The 26,741-nt window shown below is 36.1% G+C and overlaps 1 protein-coding gene across 2 annotated transcripts; it reads left to right on the top strand.

The window, feature by feature from the left end:
- The first annotated feature begins 656 nt into the window (after nt 1–656).
- CCNC (cyclin C) lies at nt 657–25,835 on the top strand. 2 transcript variants are annotated; one of them, XM_065888543.1, is made up of 12 exons: nt 657–809; nt 5,893–5,999; nt 6,849–6,933; nt 7,135–7,204; nt 9,860–9,911; nt 16,664–16,719; nt 17,621–17,656; nt 18,332–18,423; nt 19,198–19,265; nt 22,060–22,139; nt 22,973–23,091; nt 24,591–25,835. In XM_065888543.1, the coding sequence occupies exons 1-12, from the start codon at nt 778–780 to the stop codon at nt 24,643–24,645; spliced, it is 852 nt and encodes a 283-aa protein (XP_065744615.1). In that variant the 5' UTR covers nt 657–777; the 3' UTR covers nt 24,646–25,835. The 2 variants fall into 2 exon arrangements, with proteins under 2 accessions (XP_065744615.1, XP_065744616.1); XM_065888544.1 differs by lacking the exon at nt 24,591–25,835 and adding an exon at nt 23,955–24,006 and having other exon boundaries at nt 712–809.
- The last annotated feature ends 906 nt before the right edge of the window (nt 25,836–26,741 follow it).

The raw sequence follows: 26,741 nt of genomic DNA on the forward strand, positions 1-26,741 counted from the left end.
GGCTCTATGTTTCTCCATTTGGTACACATATGTGAATATACACACATACATATATATCTAATAAAGGAAAAATGTTTTAGGCTGTTCTGCAAAACTGTTAGTCTCTAACATTAAAAGAAAACATTGCTGCTCTAAAAGTTTGCGCTTCATTCCAAAAGAACTCCATTAAGAACGTATCTGGCTTGGTGCCGGTAGGTTTTGGTAGGTCTTTGAGGCCAAAATAATCTTTATGTCTCTTTCCAAACACAGGAGGAAGAAATGAAGACGGGAAATCGTATATTTTAATACAAAGCCATTGTGCTGCTTTGGAAGCCTGCAACCACGCAATAATAAAAGCCCGAACAGGGCGTCGGCCTTCCCCATTTCATCCCTTCTCAACGAATTGGAGCTGCAGCAGAAGACCGTACTGCGCGGGGTCCCGGCCGAAATCCACGCGAAACTCTCGCGAGAGCCTCCCGATAGCCGCGAGCCTTCGTGGGAGCTAGTTCCCGTCTCCTTTCTCAGGGCTCCCAAGGGCTGTCTCCTCCCCGCCGGCTTCCTCCGCTACCGCGGGGCGGGCCGGAACTTTTATGCATAGGAACTGATTTACACAGTAGAGTGTTGCCGGCCGGCGTCAAGGAGAATAGGGTGCCCTCCTCTTCCTCTCACCGTCGCTGCCGCGGAGCGGAGCCGTGCAGATCAGATCGAGGAGCGCGGTTACCGGGAGGGCTGGGTCTATGGTCGCTCCGCGGGCCGCTCCGCCGGCTGGTGCTTTTTTATCAGGGCAAGCTGTGTTCCATGGCAGGGAACTTTTGGCAGAGCTCCCACTAGTAAGTGATCTTCCGTCTTCTTGTCCGGGGCTGGCTCTTGGGGGTGCTGTGTGGACGGGGCCTGCGACTCCCCTTGGCCTGGATCCCGGCCCATGTCCCGAGCGCCGCGGAGTCTCCCGGGAAGCGGCGGCGGCCGGAAGCGTGATGAGCTTTTTCGGACGACTCCCCTCACCCCGCCCCCTGGCCGGGTTTCTTTGGGGGGAAAATCTGTTGCGGGGAGGGAAGGGGGTTCAGTCTCCGGAGAAGGAAGGTTCGGGAGTTGAACTTCTGATTCTTGGTTTAGCTAGGCCGGGGGGTGGTGGGGGGAAGGAGGAGCGGAGCCGGTGAGGGTTGGGATGGGATGGGCACAGGTATGGGAAATGTGACACAGTGTAGAGTTGTGAGGCTGGCTCTTCAGGACAGTTGTGGTTCGCTTTTGCCTGGTATTTCTAAAGTTGGTCGGCATCGTAATCTTTTGTCATTCATCTTCTGTCTTGTGCGGATTTAATATTACTCCGAGGAGAGGAGAGAGTCAGGCTTGTTTCTGCTCATGAACCGCTTTCTGCCACTACCTTAAACCTAGATAGAGTTTTATGTTTGTAAGGTATAGGACAAGTGCTCTCAACATTAGTCCATTTCGTTAGTCTGTGTCTCATATTTTGTTTTAAAAGTGTATTTTCCAGGGACATTGCCAATATCTTTAACGTTTTTTCATGAATTTTTGTTTCTGTCAGTACCATGGAAGAGCTAGAGTAATATTGAAAACATTTCTCCCTAAATACATCTGTTTAAGCAGGTAGGACGGTGGGTGATAGGACTAGTTGAACTTTGGGTAGGCTGTACACTGTATACTTGAAAGATGAACAGAACCTTATAAAGATGATATCTTAGTGTAAATAATTTTTAATGTTAAGAAGAGCATTAGTAACTAAATTTTGAGTGCGAAGAAGATGGATTCCTATATTGTTCATTCGGTTTTTTAGCCTTTTGCACTAGAAAAAAGAAACAATGGGCTTTGAAACCTGTTTTCAGAAAAGCAGGTTTTCTTCTTGCTATAAGTGATCCTGTGGAGATGTGATGCTATAGAAGCTTCACTTCTGATCATATTTTTATTTTGCACTGTGTTCATTCACTGAAATATTTGCTTGGGCAAAATTAAAATATGGAAAATTTCGGTAGTGAAGAAGAGGTATTCTGGAAAACTTTGAAAGAAGCTGAGAGAATTGACAGGTAGCTAGCTGTTGATTATCAGAAGTTACAGCCCTTTTTCAACTTAAGAAAAGATCCTGCCCTCTTTTGATAAGCATTTTCATTATGCTTTCATTTACTGTCGGCTTATCAAAAGGGGGCCAGGATCTATTTTATAAAACCAACTGTTTTTTCACTTTTCAAATATAAAATACTGTAATATTAAATGTGCTTTTTTGGAAAACTGTCCTTGCCTCCCAATTCAAATAGCCCTGGAGGAAGGAGCCACTTTGTCTTACTCAGATCCCTTGAGAATCACGGAGTCCCTCATCTGCAAAAGGTGACAAATATGAAAGACAAGACAATCAATTCAGTAAAAACAAAAAGATTATGAAAGCCATTGTTTTAGGTGATTTTGGTGAAAGAGGAAAATTGACATGAAATATGCTGTTTTCATGGCTTTAAATTGCCCATTTTAACATTTCTGCTATGAGCATGACAATTTTTTTCTTAGTAACATATGAAATAATGGTGAGTCTTACAATCAGTGTAATCTTTTTTTTTTTAATAAATTCTTTTACTTATTTATTTTTGGCTGCATTGGGTCTTTGTTGCTGAGCGAGGGCTTTCTCTAGTTGTGGCGAGCAGGGGCTGCTCTTCATTGTAGTCCATGGGCTTCTCATTGCGGTGGCTTCTCTTGTTGCGGAGCACGGGCTCTATGTGCGCGGGCTTCAGTAGTTGTGGCGCACGGGCTCTAGAGTGCAGGCTCAGTAGTTGTGGTGCACGGGCTTAGCTGCTCCACGGCAAGTGGGATCTCCCCAGACCAGGGCTTGAACCTGTGTCCCTTGCATTGGCAGGCAGATTCTTAACCACTGTGCCACCAGGGAAACCTGATCAGTGTAATCTTAAATTTGGTGATATGTGGTGTTAATTGGTTTATCTTCCATACTGCATGCTGTGAGGAAAAATTTTAAATATTTGTGAAATTTATCTTTTTAAAAACATAAAATGACTGTGGAGAAGAAATTGATAATTCTGGAACAGAGAGAATCCTAGTATTTTCCAGAAAGTTAAAGTAGAACACAACACATTCTTTGATCGTGATGCAGTAAAGCTAGAAGGACACTAAACATTTGCTGGTCGACTGACGACTGACGTAATGAACAGGTAACAAAAATTAAAACTACAAAAGCAACTCTGGATACTTTATTGTATCAAAGGAAATTGAAAACAGTTACATATTATCTAGGAAATAACATAATGAGATCAATATATATTCATGTTTATGGGAGGTGGTAAAGCCAAATTTATAAGAAAACATTTTGAATAACTGAAAAAGAATAAAAATTAAATATTTTACTTAAGAGTATTAAAAGGAAACAGTGAAATAAACCTATGGAAAGCAGACTTATTAAGTTAACACTGATATTAATATATTAAAAGGGAAAAAATAGTCAGAAATTATAAGAGCTGGTTCTTTGGAAGGGAAAACCAAAACGGTAGACTAAACTATGCTAGCTGAATAAAGGAAAAAAGGGACGATACAGAAATACAAAATTAGGAATGAGAAAAGTAAATAATCGCAGATATACCTTTGGGTTAAATCCATTTAAAAAATAAATTTGAAAGCCAAAACAAAGTTACCAGAGAGTTACTTCTTTGTTTTTTTGTTGTTTTTTTTTTTGCGATATGCGGGCCTCTCCCTGCTGTGGCCTCTCCCGTTGCGGAGCACAGGCTCCGGATGCTCAGGCTCCGGATGCGCAGGCTCAGCGGCCATGGCTCACAGGCCCAGCCGCTCCGCGGCATGTGGGATCCTCCTGGACCGGGGCACGAACCCGTGACCCCTGCATCGGCAGGCGGACCCTCAACCACTCTGCCACCAGGGAAGCCCCCATACCAGTTTTTAATTACTCAATTTTATGTTTTAAAATAGCATCTCAGGGACTTCCCTGGTGGTCCAGTGGTTAAGACTCCACGCTCCCAATGGAGAGGGCCTGGGTTGGATCCCTGGTCAGGGAACTAGATCCTGCATGCCGCAACTAAAAAGATCCCGCATGCTGCAATGAAGATCTCGCATGCTGCAACAAAGATCCCGTGTGCGGCAGCTGAGACCTGGTGCAGCCAAATAAAAATTAAAAAAAAAAAAAAAAAGGATGGCACAGGAACAAGAAAAACAAATTAAAAATAGGAAATTATAAAGAAGATCCAAATATAATGATAGAATTATATTTCTTGAAATTCTTTGGTGACATTTGGATAACCATTTAACAAAACATTTAGCTGGATCCCTACTCTACCCTGTATTAAATTCCAGATTGATCACAAATTGAAAGAAAAAAGCCTTAAGGTTATTAGAAAATATGAGGGAATTTTGTTTTTAAATCATTTTGTGTCAGGGAAGGCCTTCCCATGTGTGACAAACACAAATCAAAGTAAAATATAGATTTGAATAAATACGTGATTCAGATTTCTGCATTGCAAATCATTAAATACTGAGAGATCATGCTAAACTTGGGGAATGTCTAGAGCATATTTGACAAAGAAATGATTCTTTTATCCATAATGCACAAATTTTAGATCATAAGATTATCTTAATCATAAAATGATGACCATCCCATTAGAAAAATGGTCATGTTAGAGTTAACGATGTACCAAAGAACTATATTTGACCAATAAAGGCATGGAAAAATGTTTAACCTTAGAAGTAAATTAAAAAAAAACAGGTACTAATTTGCCTTTAAGTTGTAAAGTATTTAAAAGATTGGCAGTGACCTGTAGGGTTAAGTGTTTTAAGACACCCTTATGTGTCACTCCTCTGAATGGAAATTGGTGTGGAAGGCAAGCTGACAATGCATATCAAAATTACCAGCAAAACTGACCCATTAGTTCTAGGAAATGATTCCAAATATTAATCAAATACACAAGGGTGAATTACAAAGATGTTCATTAAAGCATTACTTGTAATAGTGAAAAAGATAACTTACATGCCCATCAACAGGAATTAACTAAATAAATAATGATCCATCCATAATGCTGTGCAGCAGTTTAAAAGGATGCTGAATAACAAATTCTTTGATGTAAAACTTCCAATACATACTGAGTGACAAAAGCATGATGCAGAATATTTTTGGGGATCACATCAATTACATGTCTGTTTAAAAATAGACTAGACTAGGCAGTAGGTGGAGGCTATTGGTAAAATAAATTCTGAAGCAGCTTTTTTTTTTTTTGTGGTACGCGGGCCTCTCACTGTTGTGGTCTCTCCCGTTGCGGAGCACAGTCTCCGGACGCGCAGGCTCAGCGGCCATGGCTCACGGACCTAGTGGCTCCGCGGCATGTGGGATCTTCCCAGACCGGGGCACGAACCCATGTCTCCTGCATCGGCAGGTGGACTCTCAACCACTGCGCCACCAGGGAAGCCCTGAAGCAGCTTTTAACATGATTGGAACTTGTGAAGTAGGAATATTACTGTAGTTACTCATGAACATCTGAGAGAAGATATACTTTCAAATCTAAGGCATCCTCAGTCAGTGTCAATTTCACCATTATTTATCACTAAGAAAGTGTAAACATTACTGCCCATTGAAATGCTAGGCATCACTGAAGATGCATCTTGATTTCAGTCTTAAAGTCAATGAAATACACTATAATAGTGACAGAGGTCGGAGTGGGGGGAGAGATAGACTGAGAAGGAAGAGAGAAAAGATTAGAGCAGATCTTTTTCAGGGCATATTTACATTTATTAGTTAGGTAATTCTCAGTGTCAGAGTTTCAAGAAATGTGAAAAATATTGTCTTTCAAGGTTACTTGTATTTTGTACTTCTCAGAATATTAACAACCTCTTCAATCTTAGAATATTTCCTGTAACTTTGTTAGTTGATTTTCTGTAGGATGTCTGAATCTTTGCATTTTTTAGTTTGCAGTGGATTTTGGATAAACAAGATCTGTTGAAGGAACGCCAGAAGGACTTAAAGTTTCTCTCAGAAGAAGAGTATTGGAAATTACAGATATTTTTTACAAATGGTAAAGTTTTTTTTTAATTGGTTGAATTGGTACAGTTGGTTACCTGTGAATTAAAACGTTTTTCTTTAGTAATTTGTGATGAACTGTTTTAATCCCTACTTTACATTTTTATTTACATGTGTATTCTTTTTACAACTTATATATCTTTTTTTAAAGTGATTTAAAGTCTTTTGTGAATCTTACGTGTCAGAGACACTCAAGATGGTCTAAAAATATTAATCTCCCTAAGCTTTATAATGCATCATTAAACCTAATTTAAGATTGGCTAAAGCAAAGTACTTTGAGGATAAATGATTCTTTGGATTGACATCCTGTATTGGTCACTCCTATCTTACAAGTTTGCTTTGGATGGAAGAGTTTTAGAGTTAAAAGATCCTTGCTCTGCCACATGGTAACTTTGTCACAGGATCTTTCTCACCCTCAGTTCACTTCTATGCAAACCTACCTCTCTGTTGTTTTGAGGATTCATTTTGGGTTTTTTATAAACTTTATTAAGCAGTAGTTATAACGCTGATAGGGGTCTAATAATAGTAATAATATGAAGAGCATTGAAAATACTTGGAAGATAGAGGGGAAATACCTATCATTCAACCTCCTTGATTCAAGAATAGATTTTACTATGAGGCAGTTTCTGTTTTTTTGTTATTGTTTATGCATACCTATATATTTTTTGACAAATTTGCAATCCTAGTACTAGACCACTGTGATCCACGTAGAGCTTTATAGCATGTGTAGGTTTTTCTCTTTGTTAAAAATGAATATAGTCATGATTTAACTGCATTGAAGTTATTGTTAAATGTTAATATAATGATTTCAGAAATACATTTAACTTTATTATTTTTCTTTTAGTTATCCAAGCATTAGGTGAACATCTTAAATTAAGACAACAAGTTATTGCCACTGCTACGGTCTATTTCAAGAGATTCTATGCCAGGTAGGGCTGTGTTATTTTGGGAATATGTTAATGCTTATTTGAAACTCTTATCTCATGTTGATGAACCTTATATAAGTGAATCGTGTGTTTGCCATAGAGTTGTCCTGATTTTTTTCCATATAAATGTTTTCTATATGAATTCTATTTTCATATGTGTTTTTCTATATGAATGACATTTAAGTTTGTTTAATCATATTTTAGGTATTCTCTGAAGAGTATAGATCCTGTATTAATGGCTCCTACATGTGTGTTTTTGGCATCCAAAGTAGAGGTATGAAATAATTTTCTTTTTTTTTTTAAATTAATTAATTTATTTATTTTTGGCTCTGTTGGGCCTTCGTTGCTGCGCGTGGACTTTCTCTAGTTGCGGCAAGCAGGGGCTACTCTTCATTGTGGTGTGTGGGCTTCTCACTGCGGTGGCTTCTCTTGTTGTGGAGCACGGGCTCTAGGCGTGCGGACTTCAGTAGTTGTGGCTCATGGGCTCCCGAGCGCAGGCTCACTCATTGTGGCACATGGGCTTAGTTGCTCCACAGCATATGGGATCTTCCTGGACCAGGGCTTGAACCCATGTCCCCAGCATTGGCAGGCTGATTCTTAACCACTGCGCCACCAGGGAAGTCCTAGTTTTCTGTTCTTTATCAAAGTATAGTCAACGTGTATTGGTTAATCTGCCCCAGTTTTCACATTAACTGTGTAAAAATAATAACGGTGATTTATATAAAATATTGAAATTTATACAAAATCAAAGAAATATATACATATTTCTATATATTCAATTAACAAACATGTAGCATTTTACTATGTACCATGTGCTATTCTGACTCCTCTTACAAATTATGACTTAATCCTCATAACAAACTATGGGCTACATAGTTGTAATCTCATTTTATAAGTGAGGAAACTTAGACACAAAGAAATTAAGTTCACATAGCTGATAATTGACAGAGCCAGTATTTAAACCCTGGGAGTCTAGTTCCTAATCCCATGCTCTTAACTGCTTTGCTCTTCTGCCTCTGAGACATTTATTGTTTGGCACTAAGAAGTATTCCATGAATGCCACAGCTTGTCTACTATAACCTGAGAATGTTCTTCCGTCTCCTTCATATGCTTCCTGTGTTCTGCTGTCTTCCCTTCCTGCCTCCTGATGATTGGCTGCCTAGCAAGCCATAGGGAAAGCAAGGGGGAAAGCAAGGATTGGGGTGGCTATAGCAATATATGTTCTAACGAGGAATGGTTTGGGTAGTGAGGGTTGAGAAATTAGGTGAGGGAGAGAAGAGAGATGGGAACTTGCAGCTGAGACCAAATCTCTGTTCACCTTATTTACCTTTTTAGTATTTTTGAGAGAGCTCTGCTAAATCCAGATAATAATAGCTGATCTTATTAACTGGTCTTCATAATAATCCGTGTAATCTTCAGTAATATGAATCCTTTGTATTATGTTTCTATTTTTAGATGATGTCTTTAGATTAGTAATTGTATTCCTGAATATTAAATGTAATTTAATTGTAAGTGGTAATTTAAGGAGGCAGAACCAGCTCTGTTGTTTTTAAGTTCTTTAATGGAAAAGAAGGTGTTTATAAAAGGCCCGTATTATGGGGTGGCTTTTCCAAATATTGCCATGTAATTTTATGTATCTGAAGGACAGCCAGTATGAGAAACCAAGACAAAATCTTTATAAACTTCTACTCCTGTAGATTAACTTGGAGTTTTAATTTGTCTTGTGTGTTAAATATCTTTTGTTACGTGATTTACTGAATAGAAACCTATTTTATGATTTATTAGGTGAAAGTTTTTCCTTTAAGAATTTGGGGTAAAGAATTATTCCTGGAAAGAGATGTATCCTTTCATATTTGGTTGTACCATTTTTTAAAATCTTTAACTATGACCAAATCTTTCTGTGTATTGTCCAGTTGTGTGAGAATTGTATTGAAATGGCATTTAAGAAGATGTCTCAGGCATTTAATTTTCAGTATCAGTTATTATGGTGTGAGGTTTAAATGTAACTATAAATACATACACAGGCATACATATCCCCCACCCCCACAAACACACACAGTTAGATAAGGATTCAGGTTGAAGGTTTTTGAACAGACTGTATTCAGTTTAGTTTCTTCTGTTGGCTAAGGAACCAATTCTTGATTTTTCAGCTTTAAAAAAATTAAGGCTTTGGGGAAATCCCTAGTGGTTCAGTGGTTGGGACTCCACACTCTCACTGCCAAGGACCTGGGTTCGATCCCTGGTCAGGGAACTAAGATCCTACAGGCCACACCACACAACACGGCCAAAAAAAAAAAAGAAGCCTTTAATAACTTTATAAGGTTAATCAAATTAAATGAGACTATGTGTAAGGTGGATCACCTCATAAATTTTTACAGTGGCAGTATATTAAGTTCAAAGAGGAAATGGGAACTGACATCCGAAGTCTTATGCTAATCATTCTTGTCTTCCTGTTCCAAAAAGAAAAATAATTGTTTGTACGGTCTTTTGAGTTCTTTTGGTGATATTAAAGTTTATTTTCTTCAGCGATTCAACTGTTTTATTATTAAATTCCCTGAAGTACCTGTTTGTTAGTCCAGGTTCAACTGAAAGGAAGCATACTTAATACTTATTCTGGCAACTAAGTGTAGAATCTAAAAACTCTTGGAAACTAATTTAAGTGCAAAAAACTGGCACTGTCACTTTAGGGTCTGGTTTCTAATTTGGTACCTTCTAATAATATTAAATTATAAAATTATTTAAGCATGTGTGTTAAAGTGTAGTAATTTTAAGGAAAGGTCATAAATTTAGAGATTTAAGTACATCATTCCTCAAGTAGGTAGATAACTGCAAACATCAGAGGAACATAGGAAATGCTCTGTTTTGAATAGACCTCAGATATACTTAGGTTCATTGGGTTACCTAATCTCGTTTACTTTTCTTTTTCTAGGAATTTGGAGTAGTCTCAAATACAAGATTGATTTCTGCTGCTACTTCTGTATGTAAGTGCAAAAAATATATCCTGCTTTAAGATTGTAATTCTAAAGAAAGCTCCGTAGGACATAGATGTTTTTCAGTTTATGAGACCTATGAGAGATTAATTGGGTCTATTCAATCTTCTGAGGTGAGATCACCTTTATGCCTAATGTATTTGGCTAAAAATTTTAAAATACAAAAAATTTTAAAACCACTTAAAGTATTATCTCTAAGACATTACTTTTTTTTTTTTTTTTTTTTTTTTTGTGGTACGCGGGCCTCTCACTGTTGTGGCCTCTCCTGTTGCGGAGCACAGGCTCTGGACGCGCAGGCTCAGCGGCCATGGCTCACGGGCCCAGCCGCTCCGCGGCATGTGGGATCTTCCCGGACCGGGGCATGAACCTGTGTCCCTTGCATCGGCAGGCGACTCTCAACCACTGCGCCACCAGGGAAGCCCTAAGACATTACTTTTAATGCTAAAAACGGATAGTAACTATTGAGCCAAAAACATCAACTCTGTGGCTCTTAATTTTATAATAAGGTTAAGAAAGAATTTTTATTCTTCAATTTTATTGTACTTTATTGCTTCATAATAACTAGCTATTGTGTCATTCTTGTGGGTGAAATAAACTATTTCTTTAGCAATTGTAATTATGTCTTTGATGGGAATTGTGTTTTTTCCCTCTTTATGGAAAACTATGGCACAGAAAAATATTCTGACTCTTTAGTCCGTAGAGCTGATTCTAAGCACCAGTTCTGTCTCTAAGCAGCAGCTGTATAACCTTGAACAAGTTGCTTTACCTGTTGGCCTTAGTTCTTTACCTACAAACATGGGGTTTACGTGCCTATGAATCATGGCATTAAAGGAAATAACATTGTAAAGTAGCAATCGTAAAGTATTGTACACAAGGTAATAATATTATGCTGTGTTCCATCTTCATAGGTTAAGCAAAAAGATATCACCTAACAAAAGATAATTAAAATTATTATTTTTTACTTCTGTGATCTTACACAGAAGAGGCAGAGGCATTTTGTATTAAGTTTCTGAGCCAGAATTTCATGTTTTTGGGGTCATTTCCCTTTCTGAAAGGAGCGTAATAATCTAATTCAATCTTTTTCATGTCATATCTTATTTTGAGGATAGAAGAGTAATAATCAGTTTTGCCATAGAATTTAATATGTCAAATATATCCCATTGGTGAAGTATTGAATTGCCCTCTGGAAAATCAAAATTATTAAAAAAATTGAAAAATGACTGCAAGGAAATGTACCAGAATGTTAGCAGTGCTCATCTCTGAGTAGATTATAGATGCCTTATTTTCTTCTTACTTTAGTTTCTGTTTTCCAGATTTTTTAGAAGGTGTATATTTTTGAAAATGTAAAATACCTATTACCAGGGTTTGTTTTTTATTTCTCATGCAAAGGCTAAAAGGCACACTCATATTCATTTTACCAATGAATAGGGAACTTTATAGTAGACTATTTTACTTATTTCATAAATTTTACAGTGTATTATATCGCCCAGACAGCTTAGTTTTCAAATTTCAGCCCCAGTGCTTTTGACATGACAAATTAAGCAAAATATAATCTCTCTGCTGTATGAGGATATTAATAACATCTATGTCATACGGTTGTTGTGAGGATCAAATAAATTAATATCAATAAAGCTCTTAGAATCGTGTTTTGTCCAGTGTGTTAGTTTGCTAGGGCAGCCATAACAAAATGCCAGAGCCTGCGTGGTTTAAACAACAACAGTTTATTTTCTCATGGTTTTGGAAGCTGGAAGTCCAAGATCAGGGCGTCAACAAGTTAAGTTTCCTGAGGCCTCTCTCCCTGGCTTGCAGATGGCTGCCTTGCTGCTGTGTCCTCTTGTGGCCCTTTCTCTGTGTGTGTGCATCCTTAGTGTTTCTTCCCTTTGTAAGGATACCAGTCCTGTAGAATTAGGCCCCATGCTTATGACCTCATTTAACCTTAATTGCCTCTTTAAAGGCCCTGTCTCAAAATAACAGCCACATTGGGGGTTAGCGCTTCAACATGTAAATTTGGTGGGTGTTGGGGGGATAATTCAATTCATAATACTCAGTAAACTGTAGTGGTTACTATCATTGTCATCAACAACAGCATCATTATCACTGGAAAACACCAGACTGGATGCAGTGGTGGATATAAAAATAAAAATAAAGAATTTAAGGACAAGAAAATAAGACATCAATATACAAATATTAATACAGAAGGAACTAAGTGGCATAAGAGAGTAACAGAGGATGTAATGAATGTTTTGAGTGGGAAAAGTTGATTTGTTAGGTGAATCCAAAAAGGCTTAAATAGAATTTGGTGAAGAAAGAATTTGAACCTGGGGAAATGCAGGGGAAAGATAGTCTAGGAGCATTGAACAGTTTGATCAATATAAGAAAAGCTACTGAGTTACATTCAGTGAATGGTGAGTAAGGAAATAGTGGGAAATAGCCCCCCTACCTGGCTAAGGTCAGATAATGGCCTTCAGTGAGGAATCTGCAGCTTGTTTTGTTGTCAGTGGCAGTACCTATGAAAGCTTTATTTTTCAATATGAGGGGGATGCCAGAGTTGTGTATTAGGAAGATGATTCTGGCAGAATTATGTAAGATGAATTGGAGGAGAGTGTGAGTCGAAGTATACAAAATTTGAAGTTTTTCATGTGATACAGCATGGATGAACCTTGAGGATATTATGATAAGTGAAATAAGCCAGTCACAAAAAGGTAAATACTGTGTGATTCTACTTATATGAGGTACTTAGAGTAATCAAATTACTAGGCATAGAAAGTAGAATGGTGGCTGTCAGGGGCTGGAGGGAGCGGGAAATGGGGAGCTGTTGCCTAATGAATATAGAGTTTCCGTTTTGCAAGAGGAAGAGAGTTCTGGAGATGGACGGTGGTGATAGTTACATAACAGTGTGAATGTAATTAATACTACTGAGCTGTATATTTAAAAACGGTTAACAGCAGAAACTAACACACCATTGTAAAGCAGTTACTCCAATAAAGATGTTAAAAGAAAAAAATAACGGTTAAAGATGGTAAATTATATGTAATGTATATTTTACCACAATTTAAAAACCACCGGGAGTTCCCTGGTGGTCCAGTGGTTAGGATTTGGTGCTTTCATTGCCATGGCCCTGGGTTCAACCCCTGGTCGGGGAACTAAGATCCCACAAGCCGTGTGGCATGGCCAAAAAAAACCCCAAAAAACAATCAAAAAAACTCACCGAAAAAAACCCTTTCCGAAATAGTTTTATATATACGGCAAACTGTAGTGAGTACTGTCACCACTGGGTGCTGTAAGAAGTAAAGCTAACTATTTTAAGGTAGGAAAAAACTTTTAAGTTATTGAAATAATAAGGTAAACACTAATGAAGCCTTAAAATAATGTTTTGGTAGCCAGCAAGGAGAATAAGCAAGCTAGGTTTGAATGATAGAGTCAGCAAGACTTTTGAAAAGAAAAGATTTAAGAAGAGTCAAAAATGATATTTGAGGTTTCATACCTGGGCATTGGGAGGTGAAGGTGGTACTGGAAGAGGAGAATGAGTTGGTTCTGAAAAGAATTAGATTTACTCTTCAACATTCTGAGTGTAAATGTATCAGTAGAACATCCTCTTAGAAATGTGAAGCCAGTGATAGAAATTTGAGACTTGATACCTTTTAAGAAAGAGAGCTGCATAGTGTCTTTCGCTGCACAGAAGATGTATACCAGATAAAAAAACCAGACCTTTGGGTTTGTGATCAGGCAGGAAACATACAAGGTGGACCTAGAGCATCTTATAGTGCCAATAAGTAAGTAAGTACTCAAACAAAACAAAACAAAACAGGGCTTCCCTGGTGGCACAGTGGTTTAGAGTCCGCCTGCCGATGCAGGGGATACAGGTTCGTGCCCCGGTCCGGGAGGATCCCACATGCCATGGAGCGGCGAGGCCCGTGAGCCATGGCCGCTGAGCCTGTGCGTCCGGAGCCTGTGCTCCGCAACGGGAGAGGCCACAACAGTGAGAGGCCCGCGTACTGCAAAAAACAAACAAACAAACAAAACAAAACAAAACAAAAAAACAAAACCCCTCATTAATGGGGGTATGTCGAAGACATATAGGAGCCAACTGAAAGAGCTTTCAATGGCCAAAGCTGGAAGAATTTGAGCAACAAAATAAAAAAGAATAATACTGCATTATAACCCAAAGTATAACCCAAGTATAAAATAAATATTCATGCATCCATACTGATATAAATAAATGATAGCGTAAATAAATAAATGGGGGGGGGGAGACAAATCTCCCATACAGAAGAATTTCAAATAATTTATATAGCCAACTCCCCCCTCAAGTAGAGGAAGCATAAATTCCTACTCCTTAGGTGTTGGCTATGCATAGTGACTTTTCTTCTAATGTGTATATTATGAAAGAAGATGGGAGTATAATTTTACAGTGGAGAAACCTGACAAGCACTGTCTCAGCCAGGTGATCAAAGTCAGTATCAACAATGATAAATGACATTAATAGTATGTACTTTTGCTGTAATATAATGAAATGACACTTCCCCTCTGTGGTCTTCTTTCTGAAAACCCCAAACCCTGGTCTAATCATTAAACATCAGATTCCAATAGGGAATCAACCTACGGAATACTTGACTGGTTCTCCTAAAAACTGTTAAAAGTCATCAAAAATAAGTTATGTCTGAAAAACTGCCACAGCATACAGAACCTAAGGAGACATGACAAGTAAATGTAATGTGGCGTCCTGAAAGAGAGCCTAAAACAAAAAGGACATTAGGTTAAAAACTAAGGAGATCAGAATAAACTATGGATTTTAGTTAGTAATAATGTATCTGTCTTAGTTCATTAATTATAATAAATATACCATACTAATGTAACATGTTAATAACAGGATTCTGGGTGAGGGGGCGTCTTGGTCTGCTTCAGCTGCTATAGCAAAACACCAAAGTCTGGGTGGCTTAAACAAGACATTTATTTCTCACAGTTCTGGAGGCTGGGAAGTCCAAGGTCAAAGTGCCTGCCTTGATCAGTTCCTTGATTGGCCATGATTAGCTTCCTGGCCTCCAGACAGCCTCCCTCTCAGTGAGTTCTTACATGGCAGCCTACTCAAGAGTCTTACTTTTAAAAAGTAGAGGCATATAATTTGGTAGAGGTTTCATTTGTTTTGCTTTTAAGGGAAATTTGAGCATATTAGTAAGTGATAGGACAGATTTATTGGAGGAGGAATGGTTAAAGGTGCAAAGGAAAAATGTTGACTGTCAGTTGAGTAGATGAAAGCAAATGTACAAGTGGTAGGGGTAGCAATAGAGAGGAGAGATGCATTTTCCTCCAGGTCAGAAGAAAAGGATTAGGAAGTAGAAAATCAAAACGCAGAGCAATTTTATCATGGAATAGGAGAGAAGTTGACAGCATCAGGTAAAATCTAATTCAGTAAGTTAGGTGTCAAGGTCCAGGGGTTAGGGATGTAAATTTGCTTTATATACAGAGATAATTTTACCTTGTTAATTGGTTAACATTATGTAAGTACCTGTTTTGCTTGGACACTTCATATCTTGCTTACATTAAATGGATTTGTGGGGACTTTCCTGGTGGTCCAATGGTTAAGACTCTGTGCTTCCACTGCAGGGGTGCAAGTTCGATCCCTGGTTGGGGAACTAAGATCCTGATGCCATGCAGCATGGCCAAAAAATAAAAAAATTACAAAAGGGGGCGGGATTTGTAAAACTCAGTAACCTTGATGGGTACATTTTTAAATTAACTAAAAGGAGAGGAAAGGAAAGGTTAAGTAGACATTTCCTAATGTCAAGTTTAAATGGCTTAGGTTTCAAATCTTGGCAAATGTTACCTATCTAAATTAGCTGTTAGAATACTTAATTCCTACCATTTTTGAGGAGATAGAGGATTAATTAACAGTTTTTTCGTTTGTACTTTCTTAGTGACTAAGAGTGTGTGTGTATATATTTGTGTGTGGTATGAAGAAAGTCCTAGAGACCTTTGCACATATATTCATGATTTTATTAAAATATGTCTTTTGGTAAAGAAATACCTATTATAAAAAGCTTAGAAAGTTCAGATTAGTAAAAATCCTTAAATCTCAGAGATAACTACTGTTAACATTTTTTGGTTGTATTATCATTCCAATATTTATATATATAGTTGACCCTTGAACAACACAGGGGTTCGAGGTGCTGACCCTCTGACTCTCTGCAAAGTTGGAAAATCTACATATACAACCTTGGTTCATGTAGTACCTATTTATTGGAAAAATATGTGTATGCATGGACATGCATAGTTCAAACCTGTGTTGTTCAAGGGTCAACTGTATATATTTACAAATATAAACATATATATATATATATATATACTTGTGAACACATATATAACCCATGTTCCTTTTAAGCTAAGTTACTAAATAGAGCAATACCATTCTAGAGCTGGAAAGATTTTAGAAATGATAAAAGCCAGTGGTTTTTTTCCCATTTCCTTTAGTTTTTAAGCAGCAGAACTCTTTCTTAATATATTAAATATATCATTGAAACTCTCTAATTGTAATATAGATGGGGGCCTAGGGCTTTCTGCCACTGTCTTTCCCCTTGCCTGAAAACAAAAAAATCTGCATCCCTAATCATATTCAAGAGCTCCTACTAAAAATTAAAAATGATTTAGCTCTACCTCTAATATTTTACATTGTATTAAAGAAGTTTTGTGTTTATTCACTCCCCATTTTCTCAGTTTAAGGTTTTTTTTTGTTTTGTTTTCTGCAGTGAAAACTAGATTTTCATATGCCTTTCCAAAGGAATTTCCTTATAGGATGAATCATGTAAGTATATTGTAAAAAATAAAACTACTTGTTAAAGCTGTATGTAAACTAGCAACATTTTATATTATAATAAACTGAATAGTCTCCTAGGAATGGCAGTTTCAGATTCTACGAGAATATGGATTTTATTTCTAAATTAAAGCTAAAGTGCTTCTACCATTTAAAAAAATACTTTGTAGCAGTGGTTATCAACCCTGGGTGCCCATTAAATCACGTTGGGAGCTTTTTTAATAATACTGATGTCAGGGCCTCTCTGGATCAACTAAATCAGAATTTTCAGGCTTGAAACCTGGACACTGGTATTTCCTAAAGCTCCCAGGTGGCTACTAATGTGCAGCTGGGGTTGAGAATTACTATAATGGAACAGAAAGAAAAAGATACTTGAAATTTTACATTATTTTAGAAGATGCATTTCTATTGCCATTTCAATAGGCATGTTTTTCTTTTTCCACTTTGCAAGAGATTTTTTCATTCTATTTAAATTGTATTTTTGTTTCATTTTCAGTATTCTATTATTAATTTGTAATATAACAAGAATAACAGTTAAGTAGAGGTAATTACATTTTTGCATTTGTTGAGTGGGAAGTATATTGGAAAATCTGAAGCTTATACAGGATTATTTTAAATAAAAATAAGTAATAAGAAAAAAATAATAATAAGTAATAAGAACACTTATATGAGGCTGGCTTTTCCTTACAAGGATTAAAATGTTTCATAATCACAGTTGCATGCATTGTATAACAAGTAATTGTTTATAGCATATGTTCATTCTGATATAAGCTATTGTGTTTTCTTGATTTAAAAAAATTTTAGATAAATCCTAATTACATTCTTATGTTAGACTAAGTAGACTCATCTAATTTGGTTTCATGTTGACATTTATAATCTTTCTTTTTAACAGATATTAGAATGTGAATTCTATCTTTTAGAATTAATGGTAAGTATATTTCTTCCTTGTGATTAATAGAGTAAAACTTACTTTCAAATTTAGTGAAGTCATAAATTTAAAGAAATAATTGTAGGGAGGTGCATTTTAAAACCATCCAAGTGATATGTGATGGTAAATCATAGTACCTAGTGGCATCATCACCTATATGCTCTTGGAAGCCTGTAAAATAGTTTGTATATACTACTTAGGATGGGAAATTTTTTCTGTTCTATAGTAACTATAATAAGAGGATTACAAGCAAACCAGTCAGGACATTAAACCACTGTAAATTATTTGCACAATTTGTGTATGTGTGTGGTGTTATTTAAAGATAGATTATGTCTTTGGCAGAATTCTGCTCCTCCAGTTGGGAATTACGGATTTATAGGCTAATAAGAGGTTTCAGTGTGTTGCAGATGTGACACTTTGAGTCTCTAAGGGAATGGATGCTGACTGACTGCCAACCGATTTACCAAGGTATATTTCAGAGAGAGCACTGCCTTCACTATTACAGTAGAGTTTAGGGCTGCCATACTGCTTGCTTAAGACAATAAGAGGGAAGCAAGCATGAGTTAGAAAAATACATTTTGAAATACACAATTAAAAATCAGTTGGGTAATGGTAAGGTTTTTGTGTTATAATAAATCTGTTTTTATACATACACATTTTTTAAACTGTTTCTAGGATTGTTGCTTGATAGTGTATCATCCTTATAGACCTTTGCTCCAGTATGTGCAGGACATGGGCCAAGAAGACATGTTGCTTCCCCTTGCATGGTAATTAGAACAGAAGTTATTCATAGTGTAACATGTTATTAGCTAGGAAGGTTGACAATTAAATATGAAGTTTAGTATTTTTAAAGTAATTAAACTAGTGCCCCAAGATATTTTATGTTGAGTGAAATATCTGCTTGTTGAATTCTAATAACTATACTGGTATAAATGCTAAAATGATAGATCTTTAAATTATCTATTTGATGAATATTTCCAGTAAAATTTGATTCTTATGAAAAACAGACTGTTTACATGAAAATTAAGATTGTTATCTTTAAATTATAATGGAAAAGAATATGAAAAAGAATGTAAATATATGTATAACTGAATCACTGTGCTGTACAGTAGAAATTAACACAACATTGATTTCAACTGTATTTCCGTAAAATAAATTAAATGTTATCTTTAAAATAATCAGAATATTTTTGGTGGTATTCAACATATATATTAATTCATTGTATAATTTCTGGTTTCCTATCTGATTTTCTAATTTTTGGAAAATTAGAAAAATGTTTATCTTATATTAAAATTTATTGTGAGGTTTTAAAATTTTAAATATATTTAGCTGTAATTTTATTCATTAAAATATGCTTATTCATTGTCACATTCATGTATCCATCTTTTTCCTTTGTTGTTCACCTTTGTTTCTGTGTTACGGTAATATAAAAGAGATATAAATATATACAGATACGGGAAATCTGGCCCTCTCTGGAGGGTAATGTATAGTCATATTAGGTAGTTCTGCTTTCAGTAATAATATGATTTACATTTCTATAGGAGGATAGTGAATGATACCTACAGAACGGATCTTTGCCTACTGTATCCTCCTTTCATGATAGCTTTAGGTATGTAAATGTGGTGTACCTTTAGCAGCTAAATTGTTGTATACCTATTTAGGTCATCCTAAAAGAAATTTCACCCTATTGTACTTTATGTTTTTATGTTCCTTGAAGTAATAGACTATTCCTTGCATGTGAACTTTCAATAATATGAACTGCAACTATCACAAATCAGGATTATTGTCCCCCCACCCCCCTTTTTTGGTAAGTTTTTTTTTTTAAATCGTTTAAAATAATTTTAACCAGTGTCTGAATAGAACATTTTTGTTGGTTTAGTGGGATGAGTTTGGAATTAAGCCTTCTAATACTAGTTGTAACTTATATAAAATAACTAGGTCTTTTATTTCCTGAGCCCAATTAGGTCCTCAGCAGTCAAGTAAAGGAGCCTTTTGTGGTCCTTAATGCCTTGCTAGAGGGAAAGTTAGCCACCATTCTATTATCTGTGGAAGGCAGTACTGTCATGAGTTAGAACAGATGGTCCTAGGTTTAAACTTTTCTTTCTTTACAATCGTGGGAAAATTATCTAACCTTTCTGAGTTGGTTTCCTTAATTGTAAAATAGGGGGAGGGTACTAAAAACTCAGTATAGAGTTGTTACAAGAATTAAACGAGTTATCTTTTAAATAATGCCTGCCATATATTAGGCACTTGTTAGTTTCTGTTCCCTTTCTGTCTTGTATTCCTTTCTATGACTCTGTCTTCTTGATTTTCCCCCCATTCTTTTACCCGTCCAGACTAATTTTTGTTGGTTTCTCTTTATTCAGTTACCCCTTAAATGTTAGTGTTTCTCCACCTTCTTACATGAGGGGTGGTAAATAGGTTATACTTTTGTAGTACTGGAGGCTCCCTGGAAGGATTCTGAAGTGTCATCTGGGTTCAGTGGGAAGGAATACTGGCATCTGCATGGGTAGGAAGGCCATGTGCCACATCTTTGTCATCCTTGCTGTTTTTGTTCTTCCCAGGCAGTCTCACTGAGGCCCATGGGTTCTGCTATCTCTTATGTGTTGGAACATTTCAATTTCTTTATTTAACCAAGATCTTGCTCCTGAACTGGCCTTTATATCAATCTCTGCCTTTTGGATAGCTTCCTTTGGCATCTCACTGGCCTTCAGACTCATGATTAGGACTGAACTCATCAGTGTGCCCCCAGATATACTCTTTTTAATGTCTTTGCTATGTTGGTGAATAGCACTAGTTACCTTAGTTGGAAACCCAGTAGTTAGGCTCTTTCATCTTCCTCGATACCTACATCTAGTTGGTAACCAACACCTGTTGTGCCGCATTCTTTAGTAATCTCATAGCCACCTTCTCATTTTTATCCAGGTTATCACAGCAGTCTCCTTCCTGGCTAGTTGGCCTCCAGCATCCCTGTTCTCAGAGAGCCAGTCTATCCTCCACACTTGAGCAAGGCTAGCAATTCTCAACCAGGGATAATTTTGTTCCCCACAGGATTTTTGGCAATGTCGGGAGATGGTTTTGGTGGTAACAACTGGGGTGGGATGCTACTGGCATCTAGTGAGTAGAAGCCAGGGATGCTGCTAAGCATCCTGCAGTGCATAGGGCAGTCTCAAAGAGTTGTCCAATTCATAATGTCAGTAGTGCTAAGGTTGAGAAACTCTGAGCTAGAAAGAGCTTTTTAAAATGCAGAATTTGCACTTCAGTTAAAATCTTTCAGTGCTCCTCCCAATTTCTGGGTAAAATCCATAGCTTCTTTTTACCATTTATGTATATATCATTCTCTGCTCCCACTCTCACCTTTTTTAAAGACTTGGCTCAGATATCATCTCTTTAGTGACACTGTCCCCAACTCCGCACTCTCTACATCACCTCAGTCTGGGTTTAGGATGTCTCTTGCCCTAATTTACTCTATGTATGCCCTGTTGTGGCATTTTCCACTGTATTTTTATTACCTGTTTTTATAATTTGTCCTTTAGCCTCTCAATCCTTCCTGAACCTAAGCCCTACTTTATAGCTTTCTTTAACTTGGGGCAACCAGAATGTTCATGCACGTTTGAGTTGCTGTTTGCCTAGAATGTCATTCTTAGCAAAGTCATATGGGTAACCAGACCAGGGAATATAACATTTAACAAGCTTGTGTGGGATCAAGGTAGGCAGGGTGCTTGGGAGGAATTATATTAGGCAAACTTATGATGTAGACTGTTGTCTTTGGGCTTTTTCACTATCTTTGTTAGTTTATGTTGTAAGTAATGTATATAATTACATTGTATGCAGTGCATTACATTTTTTTTCCTCTCAGCTCTGTTTGATTACAACACTGAACTCTGTACTAGGGTGCCCAGTTTTCACCTAACTTGATCATTCGCTAATAACTTTAAAAAGCAGAGGCAACACTGCTTTTAATTGAAATACCAAAACAGAGTAGTGTTGAAATTTATCAGTATATTGATTTGCTGGTTTTTTGGTTTGTTTGTTTTGTCACTCTGACTTTTGGGTGCATTTTGACCACTACTGTGTACTGCTATGCAGGGATCCTTTCCCTGCTCTGATTTCCTCAGTGGACTTCTTCCTCTCTGACGTGCCCTCTCAAGGCACCTGCATCATGACTAGCTCACAGTGAGAGCAGATGTAAGGACCTTAATATATATATAGCCCAGTAACTTTTCCTCCCTGTAAGATTAAGTTGATGGGATGGTCAGTGGTAACTATTATATGAATCTATAGAATTTTTTAAAAGAATATAAGAAAATACACATAAAAATTTAAGTGAATATCTTGTTCTGAGTCCATACATTCCATGTTTGCAGTTAAACATGGACCTTTGTGTCTCATTTTCTCTCCAGCTTGCCTGCATGTAGCCTGTGTTGTACAGCAGAAAGATGCCAGACAGTGGTTTGCTGAGCTTTCTGTGGATATGGAGAAGGTAATCTTTAAGATTCCCTTGACTGAACATAACTTGAACATTTTAAAGTTAATGTCATATTTACTTACCCTGAGCCTAAAATTCTTAGCCAGGCTAAGAATATTTTCGGTAAAGAAATGTTAAGAAATGTGTTGGCAAGAAGAACTGATGTTGACCATTTAGGTTATATTTCTCTTCAGTTTAGGATTAAACAGAATGGTAAATATATGTTTGATTGGTTGCAAAGTCACCTCCAATTGCCAGGGCTATTTTAAAAGCTACCTAGTGACTACTGTAAATTCTGTAACACAGACTATCTCCTGACAAAGTGATTTTTGTCCTTCTACCTTTTCTGCTGAAATGTTCTAGAATCAATCCAAGGTTAGGTCTACTCAGATGCAGAAGAAGGGCTAATTTGGAAACTGGATTTGACAGATTTGTATAGCTGCCGGTTTTTGAGCACCTTAACTCATGTGCAGAGTAGTTAGTAGAGAATCAAAACAGTCTTTTGTGCACTACCTCCCATTAAATTGTTTGAAACAATTGGTATTAGATGAGTGTACTCTATAGTGACATACTCTTTCATGATTTAGACCTCTATTTCTAGTACCTCACTATTTTGTTTTGGTTTAAGGTATCAGTAGGTAGAAGGAAACCAACTACAGAGATGGATGAGGATAGACTGAGCATACATATACTTTCACATTTATTAGGATTGTCTAACCTAATCTGAAGGATAGAGACTATCTTTTCATTGTTTTCTAAGGGATGTCTAGGATATGATGTGTGTTCCTTGTACACTAAATGTTGCTTGATAATTTGCCATTGAGAACTTTTCAAATATTTTCTTCTAGATTTTGGAAATAATCAGGGTTATTTTAAAACTGTATGAGCAGTGGAAGAATTTTGATGAGAGAAAAGAGATGGCAACTATTCTTAGTAAGATGCCAAAACCAAAACCTCCTCCAAACAGGTACTCTGTAGACTTTAGTTATTGATTTTATTTAATTATATATTTCATATGCATTATCATAATTTTTCATAGATTATGTTGTTTTGTTTTTGTAAAATTTCTTCCGAAACTTCATGACATATTTTTTCTTTTTTCTTAATTTGTGACTTGATAGATTGAGAACATCTCATTTAAAAAAATACATTAATCTGATCATCTGTTAAGTAACTTTTCCTAATGCAATGGCAGGTCTATTACAGGTATCCCTCAACATATGATTATATACTGTACATAAATTTAAACAGAACAGAGAGAAGCAAGTTCATCTAAAATTTAGGGATAAAGAATTCTGTAGTAGTTCCATGTCAGTTTGACTTTTTCCCCCCACTACTGGCTGTTATCCTATTTATAAATTTCAGTAACATTTTTCAAAAACATAGATGATTGATCTGATATTGTAAAGGTAAATAAATAATTTTGGCTTTTGAGTGACTCAAAGATCCATTGCAAACAGTAACATAATTTTGCTAAGTATGAGTCACTTGTCCTAAAAAGGTTTTTTTGTTGTGGTGGGTTTTTTTGTGTGTTTTTCTGTTTGTTTGTTTTTTTTTTTAATAGGATCTGTTCATTTAAGTTCAGTGGTTCTCAGCTCTCACTGTACATCAGATCGTTTGGGGTAGGGAAAAAAGGTCAGAAGGGAAACAAAGAAATGCTACCCATCTTAATCATTTATTAAGAAAAATAAATAAGTTATATAACATTAAGATAGATTTGTAGATCTGATATGTTAATGTTACCATTTGGAAAAAATTAATACTTGACTTATACAAGGAGCTGTTTAAGGCAGTCATTCAAACAGCTGCCTTTGGATGCATTTTTTGCAGAAATTCCCTGAGTGATTCTTCACTAGTGGCAGGGCCTGAAGCTGCAAGATGATGATGGACAAGATAAGGCAATAATCCTATTGCCACAGTTACTGGTATCTTCAGTTTTAGTTTTTATTTTAAATATTCAGCGTTTTCCAGGAAATTACCATATTTCTTTCTGACTTTTAATTATAAAGGTTTGCTGTACTTACATATGGTTTTATTACGCCTTTGGACAATAATTTTTTTTGGAAGAACACTTCTTGATTTTCATAATTAGTAGGAATAAGATTTTCTATGTACGATTTAATTTTATAGGAAATTTGTCTAGAAGAAGCTCTAATCTCTATGTTGAGTGATACCTGTAATGACAACAAAATCCCATACCCTAATTTAAATTTTGGAGTGTAATGGACACTAACTTCCAGAATGCTTGTTATGTGTGAGGGCACTAAGTTACATAAGAATAAAAACATAAAACCAAATGTTAGTCTTCTGGATTTTAATTTTTCCACATCTGTGTCTTATAATTGGGAACGTCTTTGTTTTGTAGAGTTGTAGCGTGGAATAACTTTAAAAATTAGTAGGTTTATCAGGGTGTTGAAAACGAGTCTTTTAATTGGTGTAAAATCTCTTTCTTCCCCACTTGAACAGTGAAGGAGAGCAGGGTCCAAATGGAAGTCAGAACTCTAGCTACAGCCAATCTTAAAACATTCCGAAGAATTCTGTAGTGGACCAGTTGGAAATAAACCATTGGACAGATTTCAATAATGTCTTCAATGGAACACAAATGAAAATGAATAGCTTGTTTCTGTCAAGCATGTTGGGAAGTGATTTTATTTTTGCAAAATAAGTTTTTCCTTACTGAATTTGATTCTAGTACATGATTGATTAAAATCTATTGTTTATGAAAGTTTGGAAAGGTTCTAAGGGGACCTACAGACAGACATACATAGACATTTGAAAGTTAATAGCTTTTGATTAGTATAATTTTTCTTAATTTGGATAATAGAAATTGTTGCTTTTTATTAAGCCAGGAAAGATGAAGCATAATTTGTTTAAAATTCTCTTTGGTCATTGAGCGACCAAAAAAGGAAATAAAAAGTCAAATATATGAGGGTTTTTTTTTCCCTCCTTAAGTTAAACTTTGAAACTGTATTTAAGGAATCAAATCTTACAAAATCCTGGAAGGTTTTGATAATGATGATGATAATTTCAGGGAAATTAATCAAGTACCTATTGATTTTAAAGCGTATTTTATTCAATAGTTTTGGTATCTTGCCATGGAGGATACTAGCCCAGCCTAGCATAAAAGTGCAATATGTATAGCATATTTTGACATTTTAAAAGTTATATTCCATAACCATTTTGAAATGCTGGGCAAACATAAAAAAAAATCCTATACAAAGTTATTTGCATTTAATTCAGTTAATCAGGCATTTTGAAAGCGAATTGGATAAAACACCGTAATATGATTGAAATTTGGTAACATTTTTATGTTATTTTTACTCTACTGTGAAAAGTTTTTTATATGACATACACACCCTAGTTTATTTTTGTGTCTTAGTGTGGACTTACAAATTTACTACAGGTATCCTGAGCCAGGAACACAGTCAGGTTGCAGGCCAGTTTGATACTGGCTATTCTTAATTCTCATATGAGTGTAGGACTTCAGACTAAATGTTATGTCAGTGGGACTGTGCTGTCTGTGGAAGTTAATCAATTACGTGATCATTTTCTTCAGACTTGAAGGAGAGTGATAAATAAGATTTGGAATCATAGGATATTGATGTACAATTTAAGGATTAAAATTTTTTATAAATCAATTGTGAACAATGGATTATTAAATGTTGACTTCCTAGTATAAAACTGCAAGAATAAAAGTAAATTCTCCAGCTATATTGACTAATGTCTTGAATTTATCTTTTTGAATCTGCCTTATGTTGTCTTCTGGGTCTTTCTTCCTTTGGATAAGTATTAAAGCCTTCATAGTTTATCAAGTAGGTAATTAATTTCAAATGGTTTATAACCAGACTTTTAGAGTTCTGCTTCCTTGTGGATAGTATCACATAAGCTGGAAAGAGATTATAAAGTCAGTACCAGTGACAGAAGTAGGTCTCCTAGGCTTATGAAATAAGAAAAAAAAGCTCTCCTCAGGTCTGAAGGAATTAAGATTGGGCTTGGGTTGGAAGGGCAGAGTGATTATATATTGTAATCATTGACTTAACCCTAATTTTTCCTTTAAGCTTACCTATATTTCTAAAAAAATTTTATTTTGAAAATACATATGCCTAGTAGTTTTATTTTCAACCTCTTATTTAAGTAGAAATTTTAACACAACATATACAAGAGTAGATAAAATATTGTAATGAACCTCCATATACCTATCACTCAACTTTAACAATTATCGACACATGTCCAATTTCATTTCATCTAAACTCCCACCACTTCCTCCACATGCATATTATTTTGAAGCAAATACAAGATATCATTTTGTCCATAATTATTTCAGTATGTATTCCTAAGAGATAATGGCTCTTTAAAAAACAAAACAAAACCCCCCAAAAACCCAATAGAAGTCTTACTGTACCCAAAAGAGTTAGTCAAAATAATTATGTAATATCAAATATCCAGTGTTTACATTTTCAGTTATCTCAATATCATAAATATTATTAAATAATTCTACTTAGGATCTAAATAAAGACCACACATGCAATTCATTGATAAATCCTTTAAATCTTTTAAGATTCATGGATTTCTCCTTTATTTCATTAAAAAAATTCCCCATTTTGGTTTGCTTGTCCA

Source organism: Phocoena phocoena, chromosome 12 (genome assembly GCF_963924675.1).
Source record: "Phocoena phocoena chromosome 12, mPhoPho1.1, whole genome shotgun sequence".
NCBI classification, from domain to species: domain Eukaryota; kingdom Metazoa; phylum Chordata; class Mammalia; order Artiodactyla; family Phocoenidae; genus Phocoena; species Phocoena phocoena.

Excerpts from the sequence above, each read along its gene's own strand:
- CCNC (XM_065888543.1), top strand. The coding sequence starts at position 778 with ATGGCAGGGAACTTTTGGCAGAGCTCCCACTA. Across the intron at positions 810-5,892 it reads TTTTGGCAGAGCTCCCACTA|TTTGCAGTGGATTTTGGATA; the intron begins GTAAGTGATCTT and ends TGCATTTTTTAG. Across the intron at positions 23,092-24,590 it reads CCAAAACCTCCTCCAAACAG|TGAAGGAGAGCAGGGTCCAA; the intron begins GTACTCTGTAGA and ends CCACTTGAACAG.